Genomic DNA, 20,880 nt, shown 5'->3' on the forward strand with positions numbered 1-20,880 from the left:
GCTCCTTCCAGCCTGTCCCGGTGCCCCCGTCCAAGCTGGCCAGACTGCTCAGTGCACTTCCCGCCTGGCACAGAGCCAGGAGCTTCCCGCCCAGGGCCCGGCTGCCCGGCACCCCAGACGTCCACACACGGGCGTGGGTGGCCAGGCGGGGCTGTCACAGCCCTGGGAGAGCTGGGCTGGCCCCCATCGTCCTTGGAGGTGAACTCGGCCACATGGGGACATCCCCCAGGGGGAGGGAGGGGTCTCTCAGGAAGGATTCCGAACACCTAAATGAATGGGAGTGTGAGGCCTCATTCGGATCCTGACTGAAAACGGGGTGAAAAACGGATCTGTAGTTAGGAAATGTGAACAGCGGCTGCTAACTGTCTGCGTCCAGCTGTGGTGACACCACTTGCAAGAGGCCTCTGGAGAAGGAGGAATCTCGGGGTGAAGCAGCGTGAGGCCTGTCGAGGGCGGTCATCTGCTCCTGTCATGCTTCCGCCTCCTCAGGGCTGAACCATCTAGACGGGCAAACGCGGGGTGCGGGCCGGCTCTGCGGGGCCCCGGGGCGAGGCGGACAGCCCCGCGGATGCTCACCTGAGGGGACGAAGAGCGTCTGGCCCTGCTTGAGGGTGCACTTGTAACACCTGTCCACCTGGTCCGCAAAGAACATCTCGCTGTGGTTCGCGGCCGACTGCCAGCGCTCGTACAGGGAGATGTTGGCCGAAGCCGGCTTGATGAGATAGAAGATCTTCTCCCCCTGCCAACGAGAGGCCACTGGCAGAGCCCGCCACAGCCCAGGACCCCGGGGGCGCCACAGGCAGGTGACAGCGCTGGGGGGCGGAGCCGGCCACCGCCCAGGGCCGCTGGGGCGGGTCCCGGCTGGAACGCCGTCCCTCTCCTGAAATGCTGGGGCCACACGGGCCTTGCACGTCAGGAGTCTGTGTGTGGGAGGATCGCGGGCATCAGGGCCCGGGCACCCCCCACGCCACACTTCCGCGAGCCAGAGGCAGCCCTGCTGTGTGACGACTTCCTGGGAAGCCCCACTCCCGAGAGCCTCCTGGTCTGGGCTGCAGACGGAAGGAGGGCCCCCACGGCCAGGCCCTGGCCCGCCCTGCACCCGGGGCCCCTCAGGGCCAGGGCCACAGGCCCAGCAGCCCACTGAGTCAGGCTCAGGTGGTGCGAGAAGAGCCAAGGCCGGTGCTTGAGCCTAAGACTTAGCATTCCTTTCATTTGTCTTCACATCTCCCTTGTCCCCTGGCAGGGGCCCCCAGCCCTCTCGCTGTCGTGTGGGCCCCCACACCCGTTCCCCCGCCCGCTCTTCCCGGAAGCCGTCCCAGCACTGCGCTCTCTCCCTGAGGGGTCCGAACTGTGGAGCGCGGGGGCTCCCTCCGGTGGGCCTCCGACTGCTTCCTGAGCCTCCCCCTTCCCCAGACAAAGGAAACACATGTGTGTGGCTCTGGCCCCCAGGCGCCCCCACCCCACCTCCCGAGGGCTGGAGAAACACGTGCCCCGTGTCCAGCCAGGCGCTGGGCCCCGAGGGCCGTGGCGACCGCAGCGGCCCTGCTTGTGGAGGCGGGAGCGCCCACCTTGAGCACGTGGTACCAGGCGGAGGCGCCCCCCGAGTCGATGTGGAAGTCGGTGTAGCTGTCCTTCACGCAGATCAGGCAGTACTTGGTCACCTTGGGCTTGGCCAGCAGCGCGTCATCCGGCCAGCAGGTCTCCACCCAGGACAGCTTCTTGACAATGTCAGGCGGCTCCACGAAGCTGGACATCCTGGGTGGAGACAGGAGGGGGGTATTGGTGACAGGAAACTCGCCCCCAGGCAGGAAAGGTGATGCACGTCCCTCAGCTGTTCTCCACCCTGGGCAAGTGACATTGCCCCCACTTTACAGACAAGCAAACTAAGGCCCTCGGGGGCAGATTGCACCCAGCCGCCGGGTGCAGCCGCAGCAGGTGCCTAACACGGGTCTCTCTGTCCAAAGTCGGGCGCAGGGAAAGCCAGAGACGGGGATGGTCCAGGCGCCGCACGAGGGTGGCCCAGCGTCACTTGGCGAGAAGCCGCTGCCCTACAGGGCAGACCACAGGGGCCTGTGGCTCGGAGCCAGCGTGGGTCACTGTCAGACCCAGAAGATGCAGAAAGTCAAAGGCGGCCTTTTCAATTAAATGTCACTGTCGTGACTAAAATGCAGTATTGCGTCGAAGTCGTCCAGGTCAGCAGCCCTGCACGGCGACACGCCCACACCCTGGCCGCCTCGGGCAGGACAGAACTGCACGGCCCCGCACCGAAGACCATGCTCGCCCGGACAGGAGTGTCACAAACCACACGCCAGGCCCTGCCACCCCACCCTCAGACCTCAGCAGCAGACCCTCTGGACATCTCCGGCTTGTCCCACGCTGGTGTTCCTCTCTGTCCCCGAGCCCTCCTCGACCTGTCCATGCCCGTAGCGGTCCCCAGGCCCTCCACCGCCACAGGAGGGGGGCCCTCTGCACACCACACCCCAGCGCTTGCCGCCACGCCCACAACTGCCCTCGCTTCCCCGCTGGACAGCTCCCTGGGGACACAGCCAGCCTGCCCTCCTGTCACCGGCGCTGGCTGCCCCCTGCAGCCTCCTAGAGTGGATGGGCTGGGCCCCACAGCCCCCGGCACCTGAGGCCACCGTGGGTGACAGTGCAGAGGTGACGATGTATGTCCACATAATTGACACGTCACTGTCACAGCAGGCGCCTCTGAGGTCAGGGGACGCGTGAGTCACTGCAGGATCCCCAAGGCCACAGACCCTGACGCAGCTGCGGACCGTGGGTCAGGCACCCCTGCAGCCTCAGCGGATGTCTTCGGGGACAGACTGTGCTGAGGCGTGGAGGCCACCCTCTCCCCCCCGACGGCCCTGGCGCCAAGACCACAAATGGGTGTGAAGTGTCTGTGACCCCTGTGATCCTCAGACCAGGCCTGAGGACGCCGGAGGCACCACACATTTTTGGCCAGCAAAGGGGTGATCCCAAGAGGCCCAAGGGGAAACCCCACACCAAAGCACCCACTCCCCAGCTCGGCCACCCTGGCAGCTCTCTGTGACACCCCCAGGCTGGCCAGCAGACCGACCTGCGTGTGCCCTCCCTGGAGCTCAGCCTTGGAGAAAACCCTGCTTGTGAACTCGCAGGAGGCAGCTTTCTCCCGAGATGCTAATCCATCCTATTTCCCTTTATGCCTTTGCTGTCAGGAAGCTCAGACAAACCCCAGACTACAGTTACAATATCCTGTTCGGGCTTCTGGCACAGTTCTGTATTCTCCTTCTCACTGTGGTTTTCAGTAACTCTTTTTTCCTCCCTGCCCTTCTGCACTCGAGCTATTTGGCTATCACGTGTGCTCTTCAGAAGTCGGCAAGGTGGAAAAGGTCTGAAAGCAAAATCATGCTTAAACTAAACCATCATCAAGAACTCAGGTCTTGTGCTGAGCAAGGGGCCAGCTGGAGAGCCGCGAGGATTTGACGGAGGAGCGGGAAAGGCGGGGCCGCGGCAGAGCAGGGCCACGGGCACAAGGGGCGGAGCCGGCGGCTGACCAGCCCCCGACGACACAGGAGCTGGGCCTCGGCGGTCCAGGCGGCCCCAGTGCAGGACGCTCCTCCCTGAGAGCCGCAGCAAGCAGGGCAGGCCTGGCCCGAGGGGCTCAGGCTGGGACCGCGGCAAGAGCGGGTGGGGGGCACGACCCGCCGTGCTGACGGTGTGCGTTCGAGGATGCCCCTGGGAGTGTGTGCAACACGAGTGGGAGCGTGTGGGGGTGTGGGCGTCTGCACAAGAGTCCGTGTCTCCGGGAGTGTCATGGGGCGTGAGCACCTGCATTCTGGAAGAATCTACGCCACACTGTTGCTCTCTCGGNTTCTGTCTGAATTTGTCACACTGTGTCACTTCCAGTCTTGAGAAGAGAAACAGACCGGCACCGCGTGCCGCTCTCCACCTGTGTGCTGCTCCCCGAGCGGCCGTGGCCCCCCGGCGCCCTCACCTGGTGTCGGAGAACTCGAGGCTGGTGAGGTTGAGGACCCGCTTGCGGTTGGTGCTGTAGTAATAGTCCACAAACTCCTTCAGCTTCATCTTGCAGTCCTTCTGCTTGGCCACATCCGTCACGTCCACGCTCCGCTCCGGGCCTGCAGGCGGGGCGGGGGGCGGGGCAGTGAGCGGGGCAGGGGTGCAGCTGCCCCCCCCAGCCCTGTGGGCTCCCTGCTGAGAGGCAGGGGTGCAGGGAGGCAGCTGGGACACAGGCCTCGGCCAGGAGGATGCCCGGCAGGCGGGAACTCCAGGGAAACAACATGCGGCAAACTCACATCTTAAGAATTAAAAAATCAAAAACCCCTATACTTCTAGGCTCCAGCTTATTATTCTGAAAACTGGTAAGTTAAAGGAAAAAATTTCCCCCACATTTTCTATAGTTGATGAGGAGAAGTTCAGGGTAAAAATCGCTGAGAACAGGCGTTACCAGATAATCCAGGAAGTGGCGAGGGTGAGCCCGTCACACTGACTCACAATTAGTAGTGGGACAAAGATGCACAGGACTAATGGCCTCGTCCCCCCATGGTCCCCAGGGGCCACCCAGACCCCAGCTGCAGGCTGACAGGCACTGCTGTGCGGGTGGCCAGGCGCCCCGGCCCCTGAAGGGCCCGCCGTCCACCTGAATGCAAGTCTAAGCGTCTGTCCGGGTGGGCGGGAACCGCTGGGGACAGAGGAGCAGTGCCGTGACACCCCGGGCACGCAGTCGGCCGAATCCCCCACATGGGCGTCCTCTGGGACCAGCAGCCCCACCCCTGCCACACCCTCGGGAAGGGGGAGGTGCTAAGAGGTATAAACACCGAATGTGTGGGTCTGGCCTGGGCTCCAATTCAAACAGCCGAACCGGAAGGGGCGTCTGGGGCACCCGGGTGACTGAAGTGGGGCTCTGATGCTGCTGAGCAGCCAGGGCCGCGACGGCGTGAAACCGTCCGTCAGAGCCGCGCGCCGGGGCTGCCGTGGGAGAAGCGACGTCCGCACCAAAGCTTCGCTTTCGATTTTGGGTGCAGAGACAGAAAGTCCGCTGAAAACTTGTGGTTTTGTGCACAGTGCTGGGCACAGGGGCGTTTACGCCCCTTGTTTTGGGTGTGTACATTTGGGCGCGCGTGTGTAAAAAGGCCCATTATAAAAACACATAAGGAGAAGGGAAAGTGTTTACAACAAAAGCCTCCCCGTCAGCGAAGCTGCCCCCGCAGACAGCACCGCGGCCGAGCAGGCAGTGTCCGGGCCAGCCGGCCGCGCCCTCTGTGGCCGCCGGGGCAGGGCCACACCAGCTCACCCGTGGCGCCCGGCACCTGGCAGGTGTGCACTAGAGTTTAGCTGTTACTCCAGGTGCTGCGGCCGGGCACAGGGTCACGGGGGACCCAGGCGGGGGCCCTTCTCTCCGCCTGCCACAGGGGCCTGGGCATCTGCCTTCTCAGGCTCTGCCCTCCTGTGCGGGCCACACCCTAAGCCCCAGCCACCGTGAGGGCCGCAGAGCCTGGGCCGGTGGCCCCTGCCTCACAGACGCTGTCCACGCACACACAGGGCCCTCCCTGCACCCGGAGGGGTCCCGGCTGAGGGTCCCCACAGCACTGGGAGCTGCCAGGCTGGACGGGGCAGCGTCGGCAGGAACCAGAGGGATCCAGAGAGGAAGGGTCCCGGGGCAGACGAAGGGGGCCCCAGGCCGGCCCAGGGGAGGCTGAGGGGGACACAGCACAAACCTCAGGGGCCCTCCACCACCACCGTTAGCGCCCAGTGGAAATGGATTTCGCAGCTGGGAGAATGAAAGGTCCCGAGACAGCCCCGTTTTGCACCATAATAACTGACGGGGGGCGGGGGGGAAGGCCAGGGTCACAGGCCACTTTAGTGGGACAGGGGGTCTAATTCTAGGAAGAGCGCCCTGAACGTACACGGAGACCCCGCGTCACACGGCTCACACGGCACGGGGACCAGCCAGGGCATACGGCAAGCAGGCCCCAGGGTGGCCACTCACCCACGTAGTTCTCAACGTCGCTGACATAGAAGGTGGGGGCCGGGACCGCCAGGCCCAGCCCGTCTTTCTTGGGCACGAGGATGGGCTCAGTGAAGCCGTGCTCCTCCATGTAGCCCAGCGTGAGCTGGCTGCCGGGCACACGCACCACCACGTCTTCCGCGCTGCGGGGAAAGTGGGGGTCAGAGGTCACGCCGGCCAGGGGCCCGGCCCTGCAGCACTGGGACAGGCTGGATAGGGCCTCAGGGCCGGAGACGTGCAGCCGGAGCCCCCACACCTTGGGAGGAGGGCTCGCCCCCGGCACCGCGCTCAGGGGCCACGGAGCGGCCACGGACAGATGCGGTGCCACCCCACACATTCATCACGGACGTTGGACCTCAAGGTCCAGGATGGGCGACACATGGAGACCGACCCTCCCACCAGGGCACAGAAAGGCAGAGTGTGAGCAGGACCCTTCCCCTGCCCTGCACCCCTGCCTGCCCTCCATAACATCCGTCCCATGCGTGCAGAGAACAGGCCCTGCGCGGCGGAGGGCTGGGCCCGAGGGCACGGCAGATGCAGACAAACCCCTTCCGGGGAGAACCCACCCCCTGCACAAGCCGAGCGCAGGGTCGGCGGGCAGCTGTGTGCTGGGCACTGCCCGGGGCACCGGGACCTTTGAGGCCCAGCTGGACAGCCCGCGTGTGACGCTGGAGATGGGCTCCCATCAGATAAGCATGCAAGTAAGCCCATCGCTGAGAGCGGAGCTCGGGGGCACAGGCAGGGGTCAGCGTCAGGGCGGCCTGCCCAGGCCTAGGGGTGCAGGACTGAGAGGCACGGGCCCCGGGCAGAAGGGAGGTGCCAGCAAAGCCCGAGAGTGGGGAGAATGTGGCCAGGGGTGGGGAGGGAGAAGGGGCCCGGTGGCGGGGGGCAGAGGGCGAGCGGGCTGAGCGCACAGTGGCTGAGGTGGCCTTCCGCCTCCCGCCAAGGGCTCCAGGGGGCCACTGGACAGCTTGGGCTGGAGGCTGATCCGGCTGCTGTGTGGATGGGCAGGGGCTGCAGCGGGAGCAGGCTGGGAGGGGGAGGCAGCGGCGAGTGAGAGGGGGGACGAACATGGGAGGGAACGGCGGACGCTGCGGGACCACGGGCTGGAGGAGAGCAGGTGTGTGCGGGGGGCAGACCCACGGCTGATGTGGGACAGAGGGACTGGGGACAGGTCAGGAGCTCAGAGGCTGGAGAGGGAGGCTGAAGCCGCTGGCCAAGGGGCAGCCTGGGGAGACGGCGCCCGGACAAACCGGAAGCCCACGCCCTCCTGTCACACCGCCCCCCCTGCACCAGCTCTGGGACTGCAAAGCCCACGAGGATGCAGCAAAGACAAACACTGACTGGTCCTGCGGGGACACCTCCGGGCCCAGGACAGACAGGCCGCCTGGCAGAATGACCAAGCGTCAGAACGAGGTCCAAGGAGCGGGCACGATGGACGGCTGGGAAGGGGAGTTGGAGACAAACACGAACCACACTCACAGGGATGACGGGAGAACGCAGCCGAGAGCGGGGAGGGAAGAAGTCAGAGCCGGCAACACTGACAATGACCAGGGAGAGATTCTAGACACGAAAAACATCACTTTTGAAAAAAATTTAAGAACTCAACGGATGCATTCAATGGTAGCTGCCTGAAAACAAAATGGTCAATTTGATGAAATACTTGAAAAATAATACAGAGAAATGGGATGAAATACTACAGTGAAAGGGAAACGCTATTTAAAAAGAAAATAGACCATTTTCCAGAACTGAGATAAGGTACCATTCCTCAAATTAAAAGACCTTACTGAGTCCTGAGTAGAATTAATAAAAACAAAGGCACTTCCAGAGGCACGGTAGCGCATCTGCAGTATGTCAGAGACAATGTGAGAAGTTTTCAGAGAAAAAAACAGATTATTTACCAAAACCAAACAAACCAACAGCAGCCACTAGACTGACCACGGACATCTCAGGAACAACAGGAAATGCCAAACGACAATAGAATAATAGTATCTTCAAAGAATTCAAGGAAAATAGCTTTTACTCTAAAATTTTAGACTCATTTTAGAAAATTAGAATCATTTAAGAACAAGGATGAAATGAAAACATTTTCAAAAACAGAATATTTCTATAGGCTTTTACTGAACCACTGAAGGTTATAATTCAATAAGAGAGAAATCAAATCTAGAGGAAAGAAACGGGACTCAAGAAATAAGAGAAAATTTGGCTTCGGAATTCACACAATCCCTGTCACAACACTGGCTGACGTCTTTGCAGAAATAGGCTGAACCTGGAAAGCCGACGGGAAGGGCAAGGCCCCCGGGTGACCAAACCAGTCTTCCACCAGAGAACAAAGTGGAAGACACTTACCAACTTCAAAATTCACTCCAAAGCTAAGGTAATCAAGACCGTGTGGTGCCGGCACGAGAAGAGAGAAGTTGGGTGCAGCCGACCCCAGTATCCAGAAAGAAACCCAAACATCTATGGCCACTGCTCTTTATCGGGAGCGCCAGGACAGCTCAGTGGGGGAAAAAGTTACTTCAATAAGCGGTGCACGAGAGAACAGGACGTCCACATGCAAAAGAATGAAGCAGGACCCCGACCTCACATCGTATACAAAAACTAACTCAAAATGAGTTGAAGGCCTACACATAAAGGCTGGAACTGTAAAACTTTCAGAAGAAAACACAGACACAGACATAAATCTTCACAACCTGGAATCTGAAATGGTTTCCTAGAAGCCAAAACCATGAGCAACAACAACAAAAATGAATGAATTGGATTCCATCAAAATTATAAACATTTGCATTTCAAAGGACACCATGAAGAAAGTGGAAAGGCAGCCACAGAACAGGAGAAAAGTATCTGACCAGTGGCAAGTATCTAGAATATGTAACGAACTATTACAACTCAACAATAAAAAGACACCCCAATTAATGAGAAGGGGTTAATGTAATGTGGACCTTCTGTTTTCAACTCCAACACGTAAAGAGCTCAGAAATGGTCGTTCCTGTCCTCACAACAAGAAAAAAGCTCAACAGACTAAAAATCAAGGAATTGTCACTGAAATTAGAGTCACTGAAAATCAGGGTTACAGGGCAACCCCCCCCCAAATCTCGGGAGACAGGCAAATACAGAGAGGACCCTACCTGAAGCAGAGGTGGCTGGAGGCGGTAGCCAGGAGGAATAAGTAATGTGATTTCTGACAAAGTGCAGAGGTTGGGTGTGAACTAGCTTCAGAGTTAAGAACTCATAGGGCCCGGCCTCAGGGGAGACCCACACTTCCATGGGTTCTACCCCCAGGTTCCCCTGGTGAAGATCTGACCGATTTCAGGCGCGGCTGGGGGACACCAACCATGTGTGAATATACTCCGAGTGTTGTCTGTAACAAAGGTCTACCTTCCAGGAGCACTTGCTTAACCAGACCCTCATCTGACGGGGGAAGGGCAAGTGCCCCCCGCAGCCCCCGCGAGCTTCCTGTCTCAGGGGAGGAGAGGAAAAGCAAAGGCCAAGAGACGCTTCCAAAGGTAACAGCCCAGCCTCGGGGCGCTGCAACACTGAGGTGTGTCACTCCATTACAGAATGTGTCCCTCCCCTGACCCGACCACCGTACAACAGCATAGTGACAGCTGAGTATAACAAAGAGAGCCACAGGGCAGATTCTATTTAAGAAGGAGCTGTTAGGGACGCCCAGCGTGAACAGGGGAGGAGGAAAACACCAGGAAACTGGGGGACAGTCACGTGTCTGGCACCCACATCTTCAGCGAACACAACCCACTCCCTAGTCCGGTCGATACCAACCTCACTCTGACTGCATAATCCCCTCAGCTCCTTTGACTCGATACAGCATGTCCAGTTTTCACCAAAAAAATCACAAGACGCGCAACACGACAAAAAACCATAGTCTAAAGACACAGAGCAAATCACCTCACCCCTGGCAGAAGCGCTAAAATCACAAAGACAAGAAAGGACAGGTGTTGCCGAGATTGTGGCGAGAAAGGAGCCCTCGTGCTCTGCTGGCAGTAGTGTAACCTGTGCACCCACGCTGGGGAACAGCCTGCGGCGCCTTACAATATTACACACAGAATTACCCAGTGGCCCCATAATTCACCACTGGGTATTTACTCAGAGAAAATGAAAACACTGTTTCAAAACGATGCACCCTGAAGTTTATAGCAGCATTATCAGCAATAGCCAAGATACAGAAAGAGCCCAAATGTCTATTGACTGATGAACGGACAAAGAAGATGTGGTATACACACACACACACACACACACACACACACACACTAGAATAGTACTCAGACATAGAAAAGAATGAAATCTTTCCATTTACAACAACATGGATAGAGCTAGAGAGTATAATGTTAAGTATAATAAAAAGAAGTCAGGCAGAGAAAGACAAATACCGTATGATTTGACTCATATGTGGAACTTAAGAAACAAAACAAATGAACGAAGAACAGGGGCACCTGGGTGGCTCAGTCAGTTAAGCGTCCAACTTCGGCTCAGGTCATGATCTCGTGGTTCACAGATTCGAGCCCCACATCAGGCTCTGTGCTGACAGCTCAGAGCCTGGAGCTGCTTCGGAGTCTGTGTCTCCCTCTCTCTCTGCCCCTCCCCCACTCATTCTCTCTCCCCCCCCAAAAATAAATTTTTAAAAAAATGAACAAAGAATAAAAAAGAGATGAACAAAAGAGCCAGACTCAAATACAGAGAACAAACTGGTAGTTACCGGAGGAAAGTCTGTGCGGGGATGGGTGAAATAGGTGAATGGGGTTGAGGGTACATTTATCATGACGAGCACTAAATAATGGGTGGAAATACTGAATCACTGTATTGTACACTTGAAACTAATATAATGTTATATGTTAATTATATTTCAATTAAAAATAAAAAGTTTCAAGAATATCAGGACTTAGCTCAGCTATAGCACAGAATTTGGAATTACAAGATAGGAATTTTTTGGGAGCTCCTGGGTGGCTCAGTCAGTTAAGCATCTGACTTCAGCTCAGGTCATGATCTCACAGTTCATGGGTTCGAGCCCCACATCGGGCTCTGTGCTGACAGCTCAGAGCCTGGAGCTGCTTCAGATTCTGTGTCTCCCTCTCTCTCTGACCCTCCTCTGCTCATGCTGTCTCTCTCTCTCTCAGAAATAAATAAAACATTAAAGATAGGATTTTTTTAAAATTATGATTAATAGGAGTTCTAATGGAAAAAGTAGGCAACATGCAAGAACAAAAGGAAAATGTAAGCAGAGAAGTGGACACTCCAAGAATCAAAAGGAAATGGTAGAAATAATTAAAAATGGTAACAGAATTGAAGAATGCCTTTGATGAGGCTCATCGGTAGACTGGATGTGGCTAAGAAAAGACTCTGTAAGGGGCGCCTGGGTGGCTTAGTCGGTTAAGTGTCCGACTTTCGCTTAGGTCATGATCTCGCGGTTCATGGGTTCGAGCCCCGCGTCGGGCTCTGTGCTGACTGCCAGCTCAGAGCCTGGAGCCTGTTTCAGTCTGTGACTCCCTCTCTCTCTGACCCTCCCCTGCTCACGCTGTCTCTCTCTCTCTCTCCTAGAAATAAATAAAACATTAAAAAAAAAAAAAAGAAAGAAAAGACTCTGTAAGCTTGAAGTTAAGTTATAAAATCTGCTCAACCTGAAACATAAAGAGAAAAAAAGAATGAATAAAGCAAGGAACAGGATATCCCAGGAGTACAGAACAATTACAGAAAGAGCAACATATGAATGACAAGAATACCAGAAATAAAAAGAAAAGGAGCAGGAGAAATATTTGACGTAATAATGGCTGAGAATTTTCCAACATTAATGACGGATGTGAAACCACAGATCCAGAAAACTGAGACTGCGCCAAGTAGGATAAATGCTTGAAAACTATACCTAGACATGTCCTGACCAAGCTTCAAAACATGAGACGCAGTCTCCTGACAGCGGCCACACGAGAAAGGCCTACCTCCGGCATGACCGTGTGAGGACAGTGTGGACCCACACCCCAATGGGACTTCACCCGAGGTGAAAATCATTTTGAAAAACAACTATTCAAAACCTCTGGAAAGGGCTCTAAGAGCAAATAGCAAATGAAGAAACATCTAGTCGAGAAAGTCTATGAAAACCTGGCAGGAAGGCATGTGCCTGTGGCATATGGACCGAGACTGTTCCTCTCTGCACCCCCTGGCTCAGCGAGGAGGCCCCCCTCCGGAAGGCTGCGGCCAGGGACACAGGAAAGCTGAGTGGGAGCTCTCCCCAGCTTCCAGACAGAGGGCTTTCCTCCTGGAGGAACAGGACGGCAGCCTTTGTCATCCTGCACCAGCTGTCTGTTCCCGATTGTAAGTCCTGGGCAAGGGCAGCCGAGACACGGGGGCTCCCTTCTTCCCCTCGGCCCACACTTGTGGAACGGAGGCTGCCCCAGGTGTGGTGCCCTGAGAACGCTGGGGCCCTGATCACCCCTGTCCAGCCTCTTCTGCTCAACATTCTGCTTAACGTTCTACCAGAGCAATCAGGCAAGGAAAAAAAAAGTAACACAGATTGGAAGGGAAGAAAGAAAACTATTCACAGATAACATGATCTTGTATATAGAAAGTTGTAAGGAATCTACTAAAAAGCTATTTGAATTAATAAACTAGCTCAGCAAGGTTGCTGGATACAAGATCAATATACAAAAATCAATTCATTTTACTACCATAGCAATGAACCTTCTGGAAATAAAATTAGGAAAACAATTCCATTTAAAAGAGCATCAAAAAGAGTAAGTTACTTGGGAATAAACTTAACAAAGGAAGTACAAAACTCTGAAAACTACTAAACACTGTTGAAGGAAATTTAAAAGATCTTAATAGGAGAATATCTATGTTCACGGGTCAGAAGATTTTGCATTTTTCAGATGGTAATACTCTGATTCTACTGATGTACAGAATCCACACAGTCCAAATCAGGTGACTTCTCTGTAGACCTGACAAGATGATTCTAAAATTCATATAGAATAGCAACAGACCCAGAACGACCAGAACGATTAACAAAAACAAAGCTGGAGGGGCGCCTGGGGGGCTCAGTCGGTTAAGTGCCCAACTTTGGCTCAGGTCCTGATCTCACGGTTCATGAGTTCAAGCCCTGCATTGGGCTCTGTGCTCACAGCTCAGAGCCTGGCACCTGCTTGGGATTCTGTGTCTCCATCTCTGCTCCTCTCCTCGCTCATGCTCTATCTCTCTCTCTCAAAAATAAACATTTAAAAAATGTTTAATAAAAAAAGAAAGAAAATCAAAGCTGGAGGACTCACACTTCTTCATTTCAAAACGTACCACAAAGGACCAGTAGTCCAGGCAATGTGAGACCAGCCTAAGGATAAACACAGATTAGTGGAACAGAACTGAGTGTCCAGAAATAAATGCACATACTTACAGCTAAGGGCCAAGACCATTTAATAGAAAAAGAATGGTCTTTTTACAAATTGTGCAGGGACAAACGGAGAGATGCATGCAAAAAAAAAGAAAAAAGAAAAGAAAAGATCCTTATCTCACCCAAATGAAGAAATTAACTCAAAATATATCGAAGACAAAACTGTGAGACCTAAAAACTACAAAACCCTTAGAAGTTTTGTAGAAGGTCATTTTCGTGACCTGGGGTTTGGTTTGGCAAATGATCCTCAGCTATGACCACAAAAGCACAAATAACAAAATAAAAAATGGATAAACTGGATTCCATCAAAATTACAGATGTTGGTGCGTTAAAGGACATGATCAAGAAAGTGAAAAGTCTATAAAACAGGATAAAGTATTCACAAATCACTTATCTGTTAAGAGACTTGTATCTAAAATATATAAAGAATTCTCTGGGGGGCGGTTGGGTGGCTCAGTCAGTTAAGTGTCCGACGTCGGCTCAGGTGATGATCTCAGTGTTTGTGAGTTCAAGCCCTGCATTGGGCTCTGTGCTGACAGCTCAGAGCCTGGAGCCTGCTGCAGATTCTGCGTGTCTCTCCCTCTGCCCGTCCCCTATCTATGCTCTTTCTCTGTCTTTCAATAATCAATAAATGTAAAAAAATAAAAAAATTCTCTGACTCAATAATTAAAAGACACAAAAGTTAAAAATAGGCAAAGGGTGGGGTGCCTGGGTGGCTTAGTCGGTTAAGCGTCCGACTTTCGCTTAGGTCATGATCTCGCGGTTCGTGGGTTCGGGCCCCGCGTCGGGCTCTGTGCTGACTGCCAGCTCAGAGCCTGGAGCCTGTTTCAGTCTGTGACTCCCTCTCTCTCTGACCCTCCCCTGCTCGCGCTGTCTCTCTCTATCCTAGAAATAACATAAAAATATTAAAAAAAAAAATAGGCAAAGGGTCTGAACTGACAATTCTCCAAGGAAGACACACGAAATGACCACTGCGCACAAGAAGAGATGCTCAGCCTGACTCGTCCTGAGGTCCCTCCCAGACCAGGGAGGGAGAAAGCCTCACACCTGTAAGCGCAGTTAGAATCAAAATGCCAGATAATCACAGGGGCCAGCGGGGCCTCACGCTCTGCTGGCGGGGACGACAGCGCCGTGACACTGTGGAGGACAGTCTGGCGGTTCCGCAGACAACTGAACACGGAACCACTGCTCCTAAAAACAGGAAAACAATGTCCCCCAGAATCTGGCATAAAAATGTTTACACAGAACCATCCGCAGCAGCCAGGGATCAGAACCCCAGCGTGGCAGCGGATGGACGGATAAACAACACGCTGTCTATCCACACGACAGAACGTTAAATAGACCCGGGGGGGGCGGTGGGTGAGGAAAACGTTCTAAGTCGGCTGCTGGCAGCGCACACATCTGAGAACCGAGCCATCCGCTGGAAATGGGTGAAGTGTAAGGTCCGGGAGTTGTATCTCCATAAAAGTCAGGGAAAGGCAAGAAGCCAGAGGAGGGAGGGACCTTGTCCGTGGGTCACGGGTAGGAGTCGCCCCGGCCCCTCATGAGGCACCCGCAGGCAAGACGGCAGCGGGGCGGGGCACTCAAAGCGCTAACAGGAAAGAACCCACCACACAGGATTCTGGGTCCAGTGAGTAACTCTCCAAAAGCCGAGGAGAAGCAAAGACTTTGTCAGACGAACAAGAAGTCTTCGCGCCCCGAGGGGCCGAGGCGGCCAGAGCAGCGTGAAAGGCACACGCCTCCAAGACCGGGTCCCCGCGGCCCTGCCCCTGCCCTCTGCCCTCCACCCGCAGGCAGGACACGGGTTCGAGCGGGCAGCGCTCTGAGAAGGGGACCTGGGGACAGCCTGCCAGGCCCGGGGGCAGAGGGCCACGTCTGGAGGGTGGTGTTAGGCAGGAGCCCAGCCCCCACTCCTCGCCCACCAGAACCTGAGATCAGCAGCCTTCCCCTCAGGAAGCTTCCGTGGAAAGGGCCACGCCAGGTGGGGGTGCGGATACATGAGCCCAGAGGAAGAGGGTCCCCAACACCTGTCCCCCAGGTGCTAAGGAAGGGGTCAGCCTCAGAGCCGGGAGCGCCTAGGGCTTAGGGGGGCTGTGCCGCTCCCCCGGAGGGAAGGCCGTGCCCCTGGGCCCCCCAGGACGAGGCCGCCACCGCCCACCTGGGGAAGGTCCGACTCCGCAGCTCCTTGATGAAGAGCTGGCTGCCGTTCTGTACGGGCTTCACGTCGGGCGTCTGCCCTGGGCCGTGCTTGTGCCAGGCCCGCTTCTTCTTCACTGTGGGGAGACAGGGGCAGATGGTACCCGGCCCCTCCCCTGCTGCACCACAGGGGCCCCGCCCAGAGGCCCGCCCGGGAGCCAGCAGCGGCCTCTGCAGAGGCAAGGCCCCCAGAGTCCCCGGGGGGGCCGCCCCCCCGCCCNAGCCCAGGACCCTCCCCATGAGAGCGCCTCCGAGGCACCTACAGGGAGGTCCCACTAAGGGGACGCCACCCCCAGGCTTGTCACCTCCCTGCTGTGACCTTTGTTGCCCTAAGCCCACCGCTGGGGCAGGAGCAGGCTGGCACCTCCCTCCCCACACCCCGCCTGTGCCATCTCGTGCTCCTGGGTGCCCCCGCGACACCGCCACCCCGCCTGCTGGCTCCGCCTCTCCCGCCCCCATGCGCTCCCAGGGCACCGGGCACCCCGCCCTGGACTCTTTACACAAAGCGCGTGCACACGCCCCACTGAACTACAGGACACTCGCATACGCATGCATATGCACACACATGTGCCCATAGATGCACAAGCACACACTTGTATGCAGGCCCACACAGTGCACACAGAACATGCACGTGCACACACACGTACACACACTCACACACCTACTGGACTGCGGCACATGTGCACACACGTGCATATGCACGTGTGCACACGCCCATGCAGTGCACACAGGATGCACATGTGCGCGCACACACCTACTGGACCATGGCACATTTGCACACACATGCAATATGCACACACAAATGCCTGTTTACCCACAGGCACACCCACATAGTGCACATAGAACATGCACATGCACACATATGTACACATGCACTCACACACTGCACTGTGGCGCATTCACACACGCATGCGTGCACAATGCACACCCACATTGTACACAGAACATGCATGTGCACACATGTAGATGCACAAATGTGTGTGCACACCCACACAGTGCACACAGAACATGCACAGACACGTACACACGCATCACACAACCCTACTGAATTGTAAGCCCCCGGAGGCGTGGGAAGCAATTTCTGTGGGGCCCCCACCCCCGCTCAGGGCAGCCCCTGCCGACTTGGGGAGTGAGGACAACACTGGCACGGAGACCCATGGGTGGGCTGTGAAACAGGCTGGCGCCATGACAGACATGAGACGGGCTGTGGGGGGCTGCCAGCAGACTCTCAGGATGCCCATCCCTCACAGACAAGGACGGGGCTGCCACCAATGACCCTTGAGCCTACCTCCAACAATGATGTGACATTTCCGTCACGCCTGGTTTGCCACGGCCAGGGTGTGAGTGGATGTTATGGAAACCTGGCAAGATCCTGCCGAGGGGGGACTCGAGCCGGGGGGGACTCGACCCAGGGGTTCTGGTGGCGGCCCCAGGCACAGGCGAGAGACTGAATGGCTGCGTCACCTGCCCAAATCTTTCTTGGCCCACCAGCCTGTAGCTGTGTGACCTGGGGCTGGCTACTGGGTGTCTCTGTGCTACAAATTTAATAGCGAGGTCTGGGACCCTCATGAGCTGCGGGAGGGGAGTGGTGTGGGCGCCCCTGCCCGCCCCAGGAGCTCTGTGGGGCACACTGCGTGTGCACAGCCCCTGCTCTTGGCAAGGCTGCTTGGGCTGAAAGCATTTGTTCACGGGCTCCATCCCGCTCTGAACCCTCAGGCTCTCCCCACTCACCGACTATGCCTGGCACAGCCCAGCTTAGTGGGCACACGGGAGGGCTGTGAATGGCTGGTCTCCTGGGCGCTGCACTGGCGCCTCGGGTTACCCTGGCTCAGGCCTGTTCTTCCCAGCGGTTTGCAAGTGCTCCGGGCTGCCCCTGGTGGGAGGCGAGCCTGGCTCCTGACCACTTACGAGGGCTCTGGCGCCTCCAGGGACTGAGAAGGGGTGGGAGGGAAGCCCAGCCCGCACGCTGGCAGCCATGGGTGACACAGCAGGTGGGGAGACCAGCGGGGACACAGATGCCCCATGCCGTCTGGGGGGCAGCTTCGGAGGGGGTCCCATGGGGCCCCTCAAGGTCCTCCCAAGCTGGCACCGCACCTGTCCCGCTCCCCACCTCCCAAGGTCTCCCCCCCGGAAGGTGTGCAGAAGCGCGAGGATGAAGATGCCTGGCAGGAGGGCCCTGGCCCCAGGGGGCCGGGTGGGGAAACCGAGGCTTGGAGGGCAGGTGCGGCCGGGGGACAGGGGTGCGGGTGTAACGGGCAGTGGGGGAAGCAGCAGCGCCCCCACAGGCCTGCCAGGACCCGGGCCTGGGAGGCAGGTGCTGACCGGGGGCCGGTGGCCTTGCTGGAACCTAACTGCCCCAACTCAGGACCGGGCATCGAGGAGCACCTGGAGGAGGGACTGGCCCTCCCGACGCTGCAGCTGGAGCGCGTGGCCGGAGCACGTGGCCGGAGCGCGTGGCCGGGACAACAGCCACACGCAGAACCACGAGGGAGGCAGCGCGAGCTCCGGGGCTCCTTGCGCAGCCCTGGCCGGCAGGCTCCTTCCCTCCCCGGGGCCCAGGGGCCAGTGCCCTCTCATCGCGGCGCCCCACCCCCCTCTGACAAGGCTCCGGGACATCTGCCCAGCAGAAGCCTGGGGTGTGGGGGCACCAGGTGCCCACCCCCCAGGGCGGCACAGCCACACGGCCATGGGGAGGAGGGGCACGAGCGTCAGGGGAGCACGTAAGGGCCGACCCCTACCCTCCTGGGAGCCCTCCTGTAGGCGGGGACTCCTCGCCAGGCCCCAAGTCTGTGCGAATCGGGTAAACCTGTGAGCCCCCACCGTCAAGTCAGTGCCCACTGCAAACCCACCCAGGGCCCCCAGCACACCCACAGCCTTCAGGGTCCCCTGGGGACATGGGGACAGTGAGGGCCCTCACCACGGAGGGTCTGGCTGCAGCAGATGCGGCCAACGGACCAGCACGTCAACAGTGACGGGCTCGTCTGGGCACAGACGCACCTCGCGGGCAGACTGACAGGGAGAGGCGCAGCGGTGGGAAGGGCTGGCCCCCGCACCTCTGTCCCTCGTGGGCACACGGGCTCCAGTAGCAACAGGACTTACAGAGCACACGTGCACAGGCGAACACACACATGCAAACACATGTGCATAACCTCACGCACACATGGATACACACACGTGTGCCCACGTTCGTGCACACACCCACACACGAGGACGCACATGCGAGCATTTCTGCACACACTCATGTGCACACGCACAGCCGGGGGGGCTGCAGTGCCCACGTGCCCTGGGCGTAGCTGGCTAGAGGTGCCAGGAAGGGCCGCCCGTGCTTGGCGTTCAGCATCAGTACAGGGGAGCCGGGTGTCCGCAGCTCAGGGGCAGGGGCTTAGGCAGCAGGCACATGTGCCCCCGAGAGTGGGGAGGGTGCTTCCAGGACACGCGGCATGCTGAAGTCATTCAACACGCACGGACGTGCACCTCGGCACCCCACTACGGCCCAGCCAGAGCCCGGGTTCCCGCCAGAGCCCCCAGACCACAGGGCCCTGCCCCGCCCTCCCGCAGGCCCTCGGCTCTGCTGTGAGGCAGATGGGGTCTCCTAGCTCCAGTCCTGCTCTGTCCCTGCCCTGCCCTGGGGCCACATGGTGTGACCCCCAGTCCCCACCCTGTGCATCCCCACAGGCCCTGAGCCTTCCCTGTGGCTCATGAGGTGTTGGAGATGCCAGTTAACCCACGGGGTGATAGTCAGCAGTGAGCGGAATGATCTCCAGGTAATCACAGCAGACTGACTGTGAGCGCCAGCGCCCAGGGGACACGGATAAGTCAGGGACCCAGGCATCTTCCTGCTGCTCTCGCGCATTGGTGCTTTCCCGCGTGATGAGCACGTGCTGGGAGCTAGCATGACAACCCAGCCGATGCAGCCCCATGGCTACCTGGCCACCACGGTGTGCAGGCCAGAGGTGACCCCACCTGCCTCACTCAGCTCCCCAAGTAACCGGGGCACAGCTCCCAAGACTGTCTGGGCAGCCTCAGCCCATAGAACAGGGTGCTGGCACCCTCCCTTGACCTCCCTTGGATCCACAGCAATCACCCCACAGGAGGTGGGGGACCAGCCTCTGCCTGTGACTGGACACCAGGAAGGGGGCTCCCTGTGAAGGGGGTGAAAGGACTCCTGGTGCCTGGGGCCAGATGTGCCCCCCCCAGCCACTCCAGGGTTGAGGATGACAAGGCTGACCCCACCCCCCTCCCCCAGTCACCCCAGGGCTCAGGATGACAAGGCTGTCATTGGGCCACCCAGCCAGGGTCAGCGTCCAGCCCGTACCTCCTGTGAGCACCCATGCCCCCAACCTGGGCCAGAAACCAGAGCCCACATTCACACCCCCACACCATCTGTCTTGTCCCCAGGCCAGGCCCCTCCCAAGACACCTGCAGACCAGGGCACACCCCCTATGCGGGCTCAGCCTCAGAATTCACCTCCTAGCAGGACATGAGCCCCACATGGAGCCACCGTGGGTGAGCCTGCTCCCTAAGGAGCCCCCACAGGATGTGCCACACCCCTCACGGGACCAGCAGGCGATCTGAGAAAGGGACTCTCCCTGCAAGCGGCTCTGGAGAAGGGGCAGCAGGTCCCCAACACAGGCACTCCCAGACCCTGCGTGGCGTCCCCACCTCAGATGGGCCTGGCCCCTCCGAAAGCACAAGCCAAGTGGCCTCAGTGGCACCCATGGGCAGGAGCCGGTCGGGAGAGGCAGTGGGCAGGGCACCAGCAAGTACCCAGGTGCTCGCCCAGCAAGCCAGCTCGGGGCGAGTCGGAGTTGAGCAGCACGGCCCCTACTTACGGGTAGACTTCCCGTGGGTTTTCTCGCAGTTCGGGCAGTGGTATATGTCGATGTCCGGGGCCTCCTCCTCTTCCACTCCCACGCAGCTGCAATGGAGGAGACACAGATGTGGCCACCGGGCAGCTCCTGCCCACCTCTCAGGAGGGGCCCGCGGTGGCATGAGCCCAGAGGGAGTGGACTGTGTGCGAGGCCTGTGGCCCACAGGGAAAGGACGGGGGAGGAGGAGGGGCGAGGAGGGAGGGGCAAGGATGTCCTTGCTACACATGAGCAGGACACGCAGAGGGACCGGGCTGTCCAGCAGGCCTGCCTGCATAAGCCCAGAGAGGCCAGGGGGTCTCAGGAGTGGGCTGCTCCCACCACCTCACCAGGGGCAGTCCGGGGCTCTGGGTCGGGCCCCTCCTGACCCCACGGGGGGCTGCTGTCCCGGGGGAAGCCCCACAGTGCTGGACAACTGGGTA

General features: G+C 58.1%; 1 protein-coding gene across 1 annotated transcript in view; it reads right to left on the minus strand.

The window, feature by feature from the left end:
- Positions 1 to 20,512, minus strand: part of PHF2 (PHD finger protein 2) — a 37,911-nt gene extending 17,399 nt beyond the window's left edge. The window contains exons 1-6 of the mRNA XM_077753782.1: positions 20,423 to 20,512; positions 15,553 to 15,667; positions 5,990 to 6,150; positions 3,977 to 4,118; positions 1,569 to 1,755; positions 577 to 739 (exon numbers count right to left, since the gene is read on the minus strand). Of these exons, the coding sequence (XP_077609908.1) occupies positions 577 to 739; positions 1,569 to 1,755; positions 3,977 to 4,118; positions 5,990 to 6,098 (601 nt within the window). The 5' untranslated portion in view covers positions 6,099 to 6,150; positions 15,553 to 15,667; positions 20,423 to 20,512. The remainder of the gene's footprint in view (positions 1 to 576; positions 740 to 1,568; positions 1,756 to 3,976; positions 4,119 to 5,989; positions 6,151 to 15,552; positions 15,668 to 20,422) is intronic.
- Positions 20,513 to 20,880: the final 368 nt, after the last annotated feature.

This window comes from Crocuta crocuta, unplaced genomic scaffold (genome assembly GCF_008692635.1).
Source record: "Crocuta crocuta isolate KB4526 unplaced genomic scaffold, BGI_CrCroc_1.0 scaffold420, whole genome shotgun sequence".
NCBI lineage: Eukaryota > Metazoa > Chordata > Mammalia > Carnivora > Hyaenidae > Crocuta > Crocuta crocuta.